Genomic DNA, 14,049 nt, shown 5'->3' on the forward strand with positions numbered 1-14,049 from the left:
ATTCAAGGTCTCCGAAGAAGAAGAAGCAGAAGAAGAAGAAGAAGCCGAAGAAGCAGAAGCAGAAGCAGAAGCAGAAGAAGCTCCGCTGCTGCTCCATCAGTTGTCGCCCTTTCCGTATTTCGCCGCCCTAACGGCCACTGTACCTGTATCCGTACCTGTAACTGTACCTGTACCTGTAACTGTACCTTCTGATCAGGCCCAGGCCCAGGCCCAGGCCTTGCAGCGGCGGAGCAGCCCATACCGCAGTCAGGTGCAGCGAGAGAGCCACATCCTGGCCGAGCGCCAGCGACGTGAAGAGATGAACGAGAAGTTCACCATCCTGCGCTCCATGATCCCCAAGCTCACCAAGGTTTTCCCACCATCATCATCTCTCACCTAACATTATTCCTCAGATATTCACTTGTCTCCTTTCTGACATAGTTTGTGGAAATCTTGCCCACAGAAGGACAAGGCCTCCATCGTAACTGATACCATTAACTACATTAGAGAATTGGAGAAGAAGGTGTCCTATCTGCAAGCGGCCTGTAGTAGCAAGCAGCAGGAGCAGGGTGTATCTGAATTGAAGAAGAAGAAGAAGAAGCAGAGCATGAGTGCTCTTCGAGGAGGCGGTTCAAGCGGTCTAGTATTGAATTCTGACAAAAACAGGAATAATTATAAATTATTACCAGTAACTACCCCCATGACCAATGATGAGAATGAGACAGAATCTTCCACAATTCAATTACTGCGCAAAGCCATCAATAGTAGTGCTAATACCACCACCACCACCACCACCACCACTACTACCATGGAAGCTGAAGATAGTGATCAAACTGGGTCCTTGGTGATAGCAGAAATCCCAGTGGATCATGTATGTATGATGTCTAGCCATCATTACCATTCAGTGAAATGCAGGGCCATGTTTTATGGTTATAGATTATAATGAGTGTCAACATTACATTACATAGTTAAATCATTCATTCTCTCGCATTTATGTATAATATATTAACAATTTGTCTTTGGTTGTATACATTAAGGATGGAAGTTCTGGTGGCAGCACATATAGAAGGGTGAAGGTAGGACAAGTTGAGATCGAGGACCTCGGGGACTATTCAGCCGTGATCAAGGTTGTGAGCATGCGGAGCCGAGGCCTCGTGTTTCGCCTTCATGTGGCCCTCCACGATTGCAAGGTGGACATCATCCAAGCCAATGTCACCACTGTAGGGGATAACATGGTGCACTTCATCACAATTAGGGTAAAAAGAAAAAACCCTAATGCCTTATACATATATATGTATGTGCACAACACTATACCATTTCTTTTTCCCAGTATAAACCATGTATGTATGCACAATTCACCCATGATCATCACAACATACATTTATAATTTGGTTTTTATGCAGCTGAATGTGGGCATTAGTGCAACGCTCATTGATCTAGCCACTTCTCTTCAACTTGCCATATCCAGCCCATCCTCAGTGTTGGGGTTTGGAGATGGGGTGGTCAATTTGACATGACAAGCTATACATGTCAAAATGAACCCTGTCCATCCATCACTTGAAGATTCGCCCAATTTGCAGTTACCTTCACATACATGCTTCATGAATTGGGTTGGGTTATTATATATTCATGGTATTTAAAGTCAATGACATGGAAGGGCGGGGATTGGTATATACAAAATTTCATGTCGATCTGAAAACGATGATAGTTACTGTGACAGAGCACTAAATTATTATCAAACTTAAGGTCTGTATCATATGTACATATATACATATGAAGACAATACATACACAAATGAATGGTACATGTGTGCCAGTTATACATAAACAAAAATACGCTTGTATGCACCGTAAAACAACTTATGTGCTTGCAATTGGTGTTTTTGCAAGATACATGTATCCCATTATTTCATAATTCCTATGTTAGTCTTGCATTAGCCTCCCCACCCTTTAGAGAAAGAGACAAGAGAGGGCCTCCATATTTGAGGTAATATAAATTTTCTTTCTATGATTTATAGATTCATGTATCCACAATTACACTACTGTACTCCTTCATGTAAGCACTTCATACTCTCTTTTTATGCTCAACAAGACAGCTTATTGGTGAAGATACCTCGTCATGTAAACAATTTGAAGATTTGCTGATTGACAATTATGTCATCGCCTTACTTCTAGACCTGTACTGTGCACGTTCTTGTATTTAAAAAACTGAGCAAAACATCAAGCATCAATACAATATGCATATACTGCAGATGCATGCCTATATACGTATAGCATAATACAATTTAACACATACTATGCCTTCGTGTTCTTTATACATATATATACATGACTACATGTACATATGCATTTCCCTACACCAGTCAATGGAATAGTGATCTGATTTATACACCAGTCCAACTGTTATTTATCTAGTGGCCTTACATTGTTAGAAGGCTCAGAAATATTTTTCTTTTTTGGGGGGGAATTGCCTTACATTGTTATCTATATGTGAAAATTTCCAAAAGCCAAATAGTTTTTGACGATTACCAACAATGGTCATTGAAGGTAGTTGATACTAATCAAACTCCACCAAGTACTAATAACCACAAACAAGATATACGCTTATGTATAGAATATGTATCGAAGTAGATTAATAGACACCATAGTAGAAAGTGTACACCATCGAGCGAAGAAATCCACAACCTACTTGGTTTGGCATGTAATTTTGCCATTACATATGCCAATCATTTTGCAGCACCTCAAGCAATCCTACACCCTAAACCCTAAAGTGGAATTTAAAAATGCATTACACTTGGAGAGAACTTCAGAAAATTGTTGAAGAAGACCTCGTCATCATTGGGCATTAGTTGCCTCACACACACGATGAATGATCTTAATGTTTTGTAAAGTGGTATCCCATGCTTTTACTCCTTTATTATCCACTTGCGAAAAATTCACCAAAATTTACTCCATGGGAGAATCAAGGCGAGGTTGAAGCAAAAGAGAAGAGTTAAGGCATAATGGAGGCTTGGTTAGGGGCATAAATCCCCACCAACCACACAACCTGGCCAAAATAAGTGATTTCTATAACTAGAAACCAACTTTCAGCATCATTATGCATAACTCAAGCATAATATGTATCCTGCACAATTAATACCACAATGATAACTAAGATGTCCTACATAGATTGATGAATATCCACGTAAATGGATTGTGGACCTTACTAAGTCATGACACTTATGCTCAACTACACTTAATATATCCCATTCTCTACTCAACAAAGTTTCCCATAATATATAGCTCTTAGGAAGAGAACATGCCCCTCTCATATTCCATGTTACCACTTTCATTCAATCAACAATGTTATGGGTGCACTTGCTCCTTCAAAGCAATCGATGCCATGAAACAAGTCAAAGCATGTTTCAATGCTGCATATAGATTTTCATGCACCACATCCTTAGGGCCGTCTATTGAAACCTTTTGTTTAGGTTCTCCCACTTGACAAAAACCTTGAGGGTTTGATGTATTTACAACCCATCCCAATGAATCAAATTGAAGTTGGAGGGGTAAACACTTATCCCTAATTGTTGTTGCCAAGGAACTTTTAGGGATCCTTCCTTGTTCAGGAAGTATCTTGCCAAGTAGTCTCACAAGTAGATTCCATATTCGTTGATTTCCCCTTCGCCTCGCCATTTACATGATGCCAATATTTAACAGCAACATCAATACTAGGTCTATCCAATATCCCCCCCCCCCCCCCCCCATTCGTAAGCACTAAACTTTGATCTCTCATATCCATAGATTGAGTTCCCTTATTCTTAGGGCCCAAACCTTGAAGTGAGGCCTATTTATCACCATTTTAGACAATGTTCCTTCATCCATAACAATCACAATATCTAACATACCAACATCTCTCCCAACTCCTTGCTTACCATTCTCTTCATTGGGTACCTCCAAAGGTGAAGGAAAATGATGTTGGCATTCCACCATAAAGTGGCCCCATTCACCACATCCAAAACAATGGCATGCAATGTCTCACACTTCAATTCAAAACAAAGTCTTTTTACAGAAGGTGTGTTCATACACACCCATCCTGGCCTCCCCAACTCCTTGCTTACCATTCTCTTCATTGGGTACCTCCAAAGGTGAAGGAAAATGATGTTGGCATTCCACCATAAAGTGGCCCCATTCACCACATCCAAAACAATGGCATGCAATGTCTCACACTTCAATTCAAAACAAAGTCTTTTTACAGAAGGTGTGTTCATACACACCCATCCTGGCCTCTTATAACTTGTATCCCATAACACACAAAATATGTACTTATTTGTAGCATTTGCATGCGGAGATACCAACACTTTACCCATTTGACTCATCAACTCTGGTAAAAGTGGCCATAAAACGCATGCTTACAATCCACTATTACCCAAATGGGGCATTCTTGTTTCAACAAAGCATGAATCATAGTCCACTATGGGCGATCATTGCATTAATCGTATAATCAAAGAACATGGTAACTTTATCCAACAACACGCTTTGATGTTTAGGGCAATGAAATACTGCATCATAAAACCCTTGTGGGCTTGCATATGTATTGTCAACACAATTTGGTGACACAATTGTGTCCAATTTATGAACGGGAGTTTCCCAATAAAAAACAATGTAACCCACACGATCACAGAATGCATCAAAAGATTGTAAAACTGCCTTCACATAAGCTTCTATAATGCACATCCTCATTGAGGCATTCATTTGCTTCATTTTTCATTTTTCTCTATAATACTAGACAACAAGGTATTGGCGATCCCCTATAAATTATCCCAACTATGATTATCCTTGTGAACCTTGTCTATATGTATTGCCTTGACATATATCAATTTCTTCTCACCGATTTCCACAATACCCTAAATTCTTAGAGCTCCCAACTTCTTCCCTGAGTGCACAATTACATTCTAACATCATATTGCATTTTATCGGATCAATTGTTCCCATATCGATGTCCCCCATAGTTTGCAAGGAAATCATGTTTATATTTGCTCTTCTTGATGTGGTATTGAGCCAGGATAAAAAAGGATTTTCCATGAACAACCGAGAAAACCAAAACACACCTGATTGAAGATATCGAAGTGGCAGAAGGCAATTGGAGGCTCGCAATGTGTTATGTGTATGTTGACAACGCACGATGTCATGATCTGGTGTCGAATCCAAAGGCAAAAAATGGAAGCAGGGAGTGTCCACTCACATGCATAAAAATATATGTAAATATGAAAAGATAAATATAATAAATAAAGGTGAATGACCTAGAGGTTAGAGCCATAGACCTTCAGTTTGAACATTTGACAATGCGACGTGGATTATGAACTATTTATTTCCTTTCTTTTTTTGAAGAATGATTGGAATAAGTGCACTTAATGCCGAAATTAGGTGCCTCTTTTTCTCTATAAAAAGAGAAGCGGGTTTATTTTAGGTTACTTCAAGAGTGTTGAGAATACTACTGGCCACAACCAGTTAATACATATGCGTACGCGGGTGCTCTGGTTTCCCTTCTACTTTGGATCTATTTGATATGGGTCGTGCTCCTCCATCCGGTTTTGACTCCTTATCCAAGGTTGGCTCTCCGAACTCCAATCCAGCTTGTGCTTACTTCCCATCCGGAGGGGATTGTTTCCTAACAAACTTCCCCTTCTCTTCTACCCTCTCCCGGAGCCAATGGTATCTCCTCTGGATGTGTCTGGTTCTCGAGTGGTAGGCGGCATCCTTCACAAGGTGGATTGCACTTTGGTTGACACAATAGAGTCAGAATTCCTAGCTCTCCAATAAACTCCTTCATCCAAATTATTGCCTTGTCGGCTTCCACTACAATCATATTGTTGAGAATCAAGCTCAACATAGTGCAACGTGTGAACACACCTTTTGAGAATCCATGATTAGTCAAAGGTCAAGAGTCACACCACTACTCTCTACACATTAACTATGTGTCATAGAATCATATTCTATGACACATAACTAATGAGTTACATATTCCCCATGACTATGAGTCTTCACATTCCCCAAGAGAGAGAGTGGTTGTTATAAAGTTAATGAAGAGAGAGGGTGACTCTATATAAAGCACCCTCCTCATACTTCATACCAAGTCGGTTGTGACTCCTTATTATGCTACATTTTGTAATTCTTATTCTACTTGTGAAATATACACCTTCTTCTTCAGTATTCCTTTTTTCTATCTATCTTGTGTTCTCTCATCTCTCCTCTAATTCCTCTCACACATACACATAACACACATCTCTTCCGCTACACAAGAATCACCATCGATTCTTTACATGGTATCAGAGCGATTTGGTAGCTCAATCTAGCCCACTCGCCTCTTCGTGATCGTGTGTTGTGCTCTACGCCGATGTTCAAGAAGAACCGGCTCATCGCTATCATAGTACCATTACATAGCTCGTGTTCGAGAGAGAAGGAAAAGAAGAAAGGAAGCTTAATCGACAATGAATACTCAAATGGGGAGTGTTGTCCCTAGCGAGAAGTTGGATCGCAACAACTTTGCATCTTGGGAGTACAAGATGCACCAATACCTTGTCGGCCAAGGCTATTGGAGTTACATCAAGGGAGCACAAGAAAACCAACCCGACCCGAAAGATGCCGACTATGCAACTTGGGAGCAAGCGGCAAGCCGAGTGATGTATTGCTTGGCGACATGTGTTCACACCACATGCTCGGCTACATTAGAGAAGCCGAGACGCCGAAGGAAGCGTGGGAGAATCTAAGAAAGATTTTCGCCGTCAACACGACCGTGAGAAAGCTTCAACTCCGCCAAGAGTTGAACAACATTCAACAACGGGATATGTCCATTACAAGCTACACCTTAAAGATCAAGGAGCTTTGCGACTCGCTCAGCTCAATAAGCGTCAATGTGGACGATGATGAGATGGTGCAAATTGTTGGAAAACAGGTCCCTCTGGATGGAAGGTGAGAACCGGATGTGGAGTACCCGGCAACGGAAGACCTGGTGAGAACCGGATGACGAGTACCCGGCAAGAGCCAGATGGTGAAGACCTGGTGAGAACCGGATGTGGAGTACCCGGCAAGAGCCGGATGGTGAAGACCCGGTGAGAACCGGATGACGAGTACCCGACAAGCGCCGGATGATGTAGGCCCGGTGAGGAGTGCTCACCGGATGAAGGGACATACTCGTAAATATGTTTCTGAGAGTCCATCGGGGCTATATTTGTAAATAGCCGAAAAGTCATATTAGTATAAATATGACTTAGGGAAAACTTAGTAAAGTAGTTGTAGTCATTCTTGTTGGTGCAAGACTAGAGAGCGCGTAAAAGTGTACAGAGAGAGAGAGAGAGAGGAAGAGGTTGTTGCCTCTGTTGTAACCACCGCCTATGGCGAAGATCGTGAGCACGAGGTCATTGCCTCCGTGAGCTCACTGTTGTAATAATTGTGATATAGTGATAGTTTGGAGTCTGTGGACTCCCGTGGTTTTTCCCTCTAAGGGTTTTCCACGTTAAACATCCTGTGTACTCTTCTCTCCTTTGTGTCGTGCGTTTCATTATCCGTTTTCTGTGTTCGATTTTAGACTCGGTTGTGGCCAAGTGTTGTGGAAAGGGAGCGTGCATTCCTGTCACAAATATGCCTTGCCAGCCTTGCACCACGGTTCAACGCGATGAGGACCGTTGTACTAGCATGGGAGAATCTGTCCTCTTTCTTCGATCTTCAATCCATGTTGTTGGTCGAAGAAAATCATGTTCGAACAAGGAGCAACACCTCGGAAGGCCACATGCTCTACACGCATTCGGACGGAGGAAGAGGACGTGGCCGTGCAAGAAGAGGCTGATTCGGCCAAGGACGTGGCCCGACTTACGAAAACAACTCTCAATTACGGCAACAAGATGGAGGCCATCAAGGAACCTTCGGAAGAAGGGGGAGCCACTGTTCCGGTCCGAGCCGACAAAGCTTGGACGAATGCGGATATTGAGGAAAAATTGGTGACCACAAAGAAGAATGTCGTAAGAAGATACGCGAGTCGGCTTCCAGTAGCCGACAACTCACCAACTACGCCATCAACTCCGACTATGACGATCGCGGCGGAATGTTCGTGATGAGACATAGATCGAATTCTATGTCGGCCTCTACTTCTACTAGTGCCTCTGGTTCAGAAGACGTATGGTTCGTCGATTCCGGTGCCTCAAACCATATGACGTCGCTTCAAGAATGGTTCCGAGAACTTCAAGAGCTGGACCGACCCGACTATGTCGAAATCGGAGACGACACTACGCACCCGATTCGGCACATCAGCAATGTTCCGTTCGGAGAAGAAGGTAAGCAAACTTATATTAAAAACGTCTTGCATGTACCAACTATCACGAAGAATTTGGTCTTTGTCGGCCAAATTGTAGAGCAAGGAATGCAAGTACGATTTAATCAAGGCGGTTGCTTCATCGAAAAAGAGGGCCGACTCATCGCTCGCGGACGAAGACAGGGCCAAATGTTCATTCTCGACTCACACGAGATGAAATCGACCATGTTAGTAAAGGGCATGAAAGCCGATTCCGACATAGAGTTATGACACAAGTGGATTCGCCATATCAACCTCCAAAAGGTCAAGGCAATGCAATTGAAAGGAGTTGTCATCTGTCATAACTAGACTCGAACCCATAACCTTTTGTTACACGGGTCGAGACTTTACCATTAGGTTATGAGTTGTAATTTGAAGGATATTATTTTCATTTAGGTTTTATTAGGAAATTGATGTATATTCCAGATTTCTCTGGAACATTCTAGAAACTTCAGGAGTATTCCTGAAGACACTATAAAAGGAGGCGCAAGGCATTAGTTCGAACCAAATCGGTTCAACGCCAGTCTTAAGCCTTCTAACTACTGTTGTATATCTTCCGTCATATAATACATATATCTTTCGCACCATCATTCTCTCTCTCTCTCTCTCTCTCTCTCTCTCTCACTCACTCATTCCTTCTCTCAAAGTTCGACACCTCTCATAGTACTAATCCTTCTCTGTCTTAGTACTATTCCCCAACAATAGTACTAATCCTTCTTTTAGTACTAATTCCTTCTCTGCCTTAATAGAGTTCCTGACAGTTTGAACCGATTTCCCCTACTAGTCTCCCTCTTCCTTCTGTCTCTCTCCTTTCCTACTAGTCTCTTATTTCCCTTTTCCTTCATCCCATGGCCACCGTTAGCGCTGAAGAGTATCAATCCGTTTTCTCGGAATTTCAATGCTTGAAAGAGAAGTTTCATGCTTTGGAACAAGAAAATCAACGCTTGTTGGGGGATCTTCAGCAAATTTCCTTAGAAAAGCAGCAAACGCAACAACAGCATGGGGAACTTGCGTTACGCGTGCAACAACTCGAAGCAACCATCGTAGCAATGCAACAACAAGGGCACGGAGCACAAGGGATTCATAAAGAACCCAAGATTGGCCTTCCCACGAAGTTCGATGGAACGCGATCGCAGTTTAGAGGGTTTCTTAACCAGGTACGGTTAGTTATTCAAATGCATCCGTCCCGATATCCCACCGATGCATCACGAGTGGGTTTAGTAGGCACGTTGTTAAATGGCTCAGCATTAGCATGGTTCGCTCCGCTACTAGAAAAGGAATCTCCAGTACTAAATAATTTTGAAGAATTCATAAGTGAGTTTAAAGCATGTTTTGGAGATACTGACAGCATAAGGACTGCAATCAACAAAATCCGGCGATTACGCCAAGGTGACCGTCCAGCCTCCGCATATGCTGCAGATTTCCGCCTACTCGCCGCCGATATCCCCTGGGATGATCAAGCATTGATGGAGCAGTTCCGCTATGGTCTACGCAACGATGTCAAGGATTTACTCTTGACTTTCCCTGAAGAGCCAAAATCATTAACAGAAGCAATCAGTCGAGCGGTCAGATGTGACAACCGCCTCTTCGAGCGACGTTCGGAACGACAATTTCAGATGCCGAGGGCAAGATCCGAGCCTACCTATGCCTCAGTGGTAGCGAAACCTTTTCAAAGGGAGTCACATAATGCGCCTCCAGTAAGTACTCCAACTCCAATGGAAATTGACACTACACGTCGTCGTGGGCCGCTATCGGAGGAGGAAAAGCAACGACGCCGAACAAACCGATTATGCCTTTATTGCGGTGGACCAGGGCATATCGCGATAAACTGTCCCCATAGACCAAGAAGGCAGGTAAACCAAGTCATTGTTAGTTCTGACTATACTAAACCCGAGTCTATTTCAGTAGGAATCTCTGATAATCCTCATAGTCATAATAGTCCTAATAGTACTAATAGTCCGAATCTCGCAAACAAATTTGATGTCCTTAGCCAATTAGAAGAAGAGTTAAACGACTAAGTCCAGCCAAAATAGGAGCCGTTTGGTTGGACAGCCCTAGATCTGTGCAGCCCATTAGTGGTTCCATTCCCTCTAAGCAAGTTAGTGATGTGTTCGTAGTCCAAGTAGCAGTTAGTACTAAAAGTACCCCTCCAGTACATACCTTAGCCCTTCTAGATTCCGGAGCTAATTCTTGCTTCATGGATAGGAATTTTGCCCGAGCTCATCAGATATCTCTCAGAAAGCTCCCATGTCCAGCCTCAGTAGTAGTCATTGATGGTCGTCCCATTGCTTCTGGTAATATCATAGAAGAGTCGGAACCCGTTAATATTGTCCTAGATAACTTAACATGTGTAGTATCATTTAATATTATTAGTATTCCAGAACATCCCATAGTTTTAGGATTACCATGGTTCGAGTTACATGACCCAGACATAGATTGGAGGACAAGGGAAATCCGGTTGCGACAAACCCAAGGATCTACCCAGAAGGTTGCAACCATTTCGCTACGTCAGTTGCGTGAGGAAGGGCGCAAGGAGGAAATGTTTCTCTTTGCAATATCAGTACAACCCTCCAGCACCACCAAAGAGGAGTCCACCGTTCAACTTCCCGAGAAGTATCGTCAGTATGCTGATGTGTTCGATAAAGTACAAGCCAACACACTTCCTCATCATCGGCCGTACGACTGCGCCATCGACTTACAACCGGGAAAAGAGCCGCCATGGGGGCCGATCTACAATTTGTCACCAACCGAGTTAGAAGTCCTTCGAGCCTATATAGAGGAGAATTTGGAGAACGGTTTCATTCGGCATTCGAAATCTCCAGCCGGCGCACCCATTTTCTTCGTCAAGAAAAAAGATGGCTCGCTTCGACTCGTTGTAGATTACCGTGGCTTGAATAAGGTCACAGTAAGAAATAGGTATGCTCTTCCCCTTATCTCAAGTCTTTTAGAACGGATCAACGGTGCCAGGTTCTTCACGAAGATCGACTTACGAGGAGCCTATAACCTCGTACGGATCCGACCAGGAGATGAATGGAAGACCGCGTTTCGCACCAGATATGGGCACTTCGAGTATACGGTCATGCCGTTCGGACTCACTAATGCGCCGGCAGTCTTCCAGCACATGGCGAATGATATATTTCGAGATCTCTTGGATGATTTTTTGATCATCTATTTGGATGATCTACTGGTTTATTCAAAGACCCAAGAAGAACATGATTCTCATGTACTATTAGTACTAAAACGACTTCGAGAACATGGTCTGTATGCAAAGTTAGAGAAATGTAGTTTCGGGTGCAACCAAGTGGAGTTTCTCGGCTATGTCATCTCCTCAGAAGGCATATCTATGGACCCAGCCAAGGTCAAAACGGTGATAGAATGGCACACTCCGCGTTCGGTGCGGGATGTGCAATGCTTCCTAGGCTTTGCAAATTTCTACCGGAAGTTCATACAAAATTACTCAAAAATTGTGCTGCCTCTTACACAGCTCACCAGGAAGGGACAATCATTCATTTGGTCTAAAGAGACGGACATGGCTTTCGAGAGTCTTAAGAAGGCGTTTACATCAGCTCCAATTTTAGGTCATGTGGATCCGGAAAAACCATTCATTATCGAAGCTGATGCATCGGATTTCGCATTAGGGAGCATTCTGTCACAACAGGGTAACGACGAGAAGCTACATCCTGTGGCTTTCCACTCCCGTAAGTTTGACGCCGCCGAAATCAACTACGAAATTCATGATAAAGAGCTATTAGCAATAGTTGATTCTTTTATGCAATGGAGGCATTTCCTGGAGGGATCTCCTCATCAGGTCACTGTATTCAGTGACCACAAGAACCTTGCCTACTTTCAAGATGCTCGTGTACTGAATCGACGTCAAGCTCGGTGGGCCCACTTCCTCACACGCTTCGACTTCAAAATTACATATCGTCCGGGGAAGCACCAAGGGAAGGCAGATGCATTATCACGGCGTTCGTATCTAACACCACGTCCCGGTGAGCCAGCTTTCGATAACCAGAAGCAAGTAATCTTGGGTCCAGCACGACTGCAAGCAGCACAGATCTTTGACATGCCCGTGGATTCCGACATTACCAATACTATACGTGAGGACTTGAAGACTGACGCTTTCGCCCAAGCTATACTAGCACAAATTGACCCCTCTCGAGCGTCATGTTCACAATCACAATCACCAGGTACGGATTATCGGCAATTCAAATACTGTGATGGATTACTCTTCTTTAAAGAACTTTTGTATGTTCCTAATGGTTCTTGCCGCCTTCGAGTAGTACAAAACTGCCATGACACATATACAGCAGGACATTTTGGTAGTACTAAAACATTAGATTTAGTACAACGATCATTCTGGTGGCCCCGTATGCGACAATTTGTCGAAGATTTTGTTCGGACTTGCGATACATGCTGCAGAGCGAAAATGCCAAGACATCATCCATATGGTTTATTAGAACCATTACCAATTCCAAGCAAGCCATGGCAATCCATTGCTCTTGACTTCATTACAGATCTTCCAGTCTCTAAGGGATTCAGTGCGATTCTCACAGTGGTGGATCGATATACGAAGATGGCTCATTTCTTACCATGTACTAAAGAAATATCTAGTGAAGACACCGCCGAAATTGTCATGCGGGAAGTATGTCGGCATCATGGACTCCCTGATAATATCATCAGCGATCGTGGACCCCAGTTTGTGTCAAAATTCTGGAAGCACCTTTTTAAAATGCTGAAGGTCACTTGTAACCTCTCCTCCGGCTACCACCCACAAACCGACGGTCAAGCCGAACGAACAAATCAAACACTGGAGCAGTATCTGCGGTGCTTTCTCAACTATCATCAGAATGACTGGGCAGATATTCTTCAGTTCGCCGAATTTGCCTATAATAACGCTATCCACGCATCGACTAAAGTCACGCCATTCTACGCTTATACGGGATATCATCCCCGGTGGTGTGTCCTTGAAACCCCAGAAGTGTCCACAAATCCTTGCGCGGAGGATCGTTTGGAGCGGTTACGCAAGATACAAGCGGATTTATCTACTCAACTCCAGCAAGCTCAACAATCACACAAGGACTACGCAGATCGTCATCGACTTCCATCCAGTTTTAACATTGGAGATCGGGTGTGGCTGCTACGACGACACATCAAGACTACTCGCCCATGTGAGAAGTTGGATTATCGACGATTAGGTCCTTTCCGTATTATCGGGAAGATTAATGATGTCGCTTTTCGTCTCGAGCTACCTCCGCAACTTCGGATACACCCGGTGTTTCATAGTTCTCTCCTCGAACCCTATCACGAGAGCACTATCCCAGGACGTACTATACAACCTCCACCTCCTATCGAGCTCGAAGATGGACCTGAGTATGAGGTCGCTGCCATCCTCGATTCCAAGATTGTTCGCAACAAGCTCTACTATCTAGTCGATTGGCTAGGATATAGTCCCAGCGAGCGTACTTGGGAACCGATCGAGAATGTGACCAATGCTCGTGCTCTTCTAGAAGACTTCCATCGACGATATCCCGAGAAACCGGGTCCTCAATCCAAAACGACTCGTGAAACTCGTCGTTTTAAAGGGGGGATAGTGTCATAACTAGACTCGAACCCATAACCTTTTGTTACACGGGTCGAGACTTTACCATTAGGTTATGAGTTGTAATTTGAAGGATATTATTTTCATTTAGGTTTTATTAGGAAATTGATGTATATTCCAGATTTCTCTGGAACATTCTAGAA

At 43.3% G+C, this 14,049-nt stretch overlaps 1 protein-coding gene across 1 annotated transcript; it reads left to right on the top strand.

Annotated features, from left to right (window-relative positions):
• Positions 1-743: 743 nt before the first annotated feature.
• LOC147861375 (uncharacterized) lies at positions 744-1,508 on the top strand. The gene is made up of 3 exons (XM_087323306.1): positions 744-850; positions 1,017-1,235; positions 1,383-1,508. The coding sequence occupies exons 1-3, from the start codon at positions 788-790 to the stop codon at positions 1,494-1,496; spliced, it is 396 nt and encodes a 131-aa protein (XP_087179432.1). The 5' UTR covers positions 744-787; the 3' UTR covers positions 1,497-1,508.
• The last annotated feature ends 12,541 nt before the right edge of the window (positions 1,509-14,049 follow it).

This window comes from Azolla caroliniana, unplaced genomic scaffold (genome assembly GCF_043228905.1).
Source record: "Azolla caroliniana isolate FFs.n. ecotype wild unplaced genomic scaffold, voAzoCaro1.0.p SCAF_8, whole genome shotgun sequence".
Classification (NCBI taxonomy): Eukaryota; Viridiplantae; Streptophyta; class Polypodiopsida; order Salviniales; family Salviniaceae; genus Azolla; species Azolla caroliniana.

Excerpts from the sequence above, each read along its gene's own strand:
- LOC147861375 (XM_087323306.1), top strand. The coding sequence starts at position 788 with ATGGAAGCTGAAGATAGTGATCAAACTGGGTCCTTGGTGATAGCAGAA. Across the intron at positions 851-1,016 it reads CAGAAATCCCAGTGGATCAT|GATGGAAGTTCTGGTGGCAG; the intron begins GTATGTATGATG and ends GTATACATTAAG. Across the intron at positions 1,236-1,382 it reads TGCACTTCATCACAATTAGG|CTGAATGTGGGCATTAGTGC; the intron begins GTAAAAAGAAAA and ends GTTTTTATGCAG.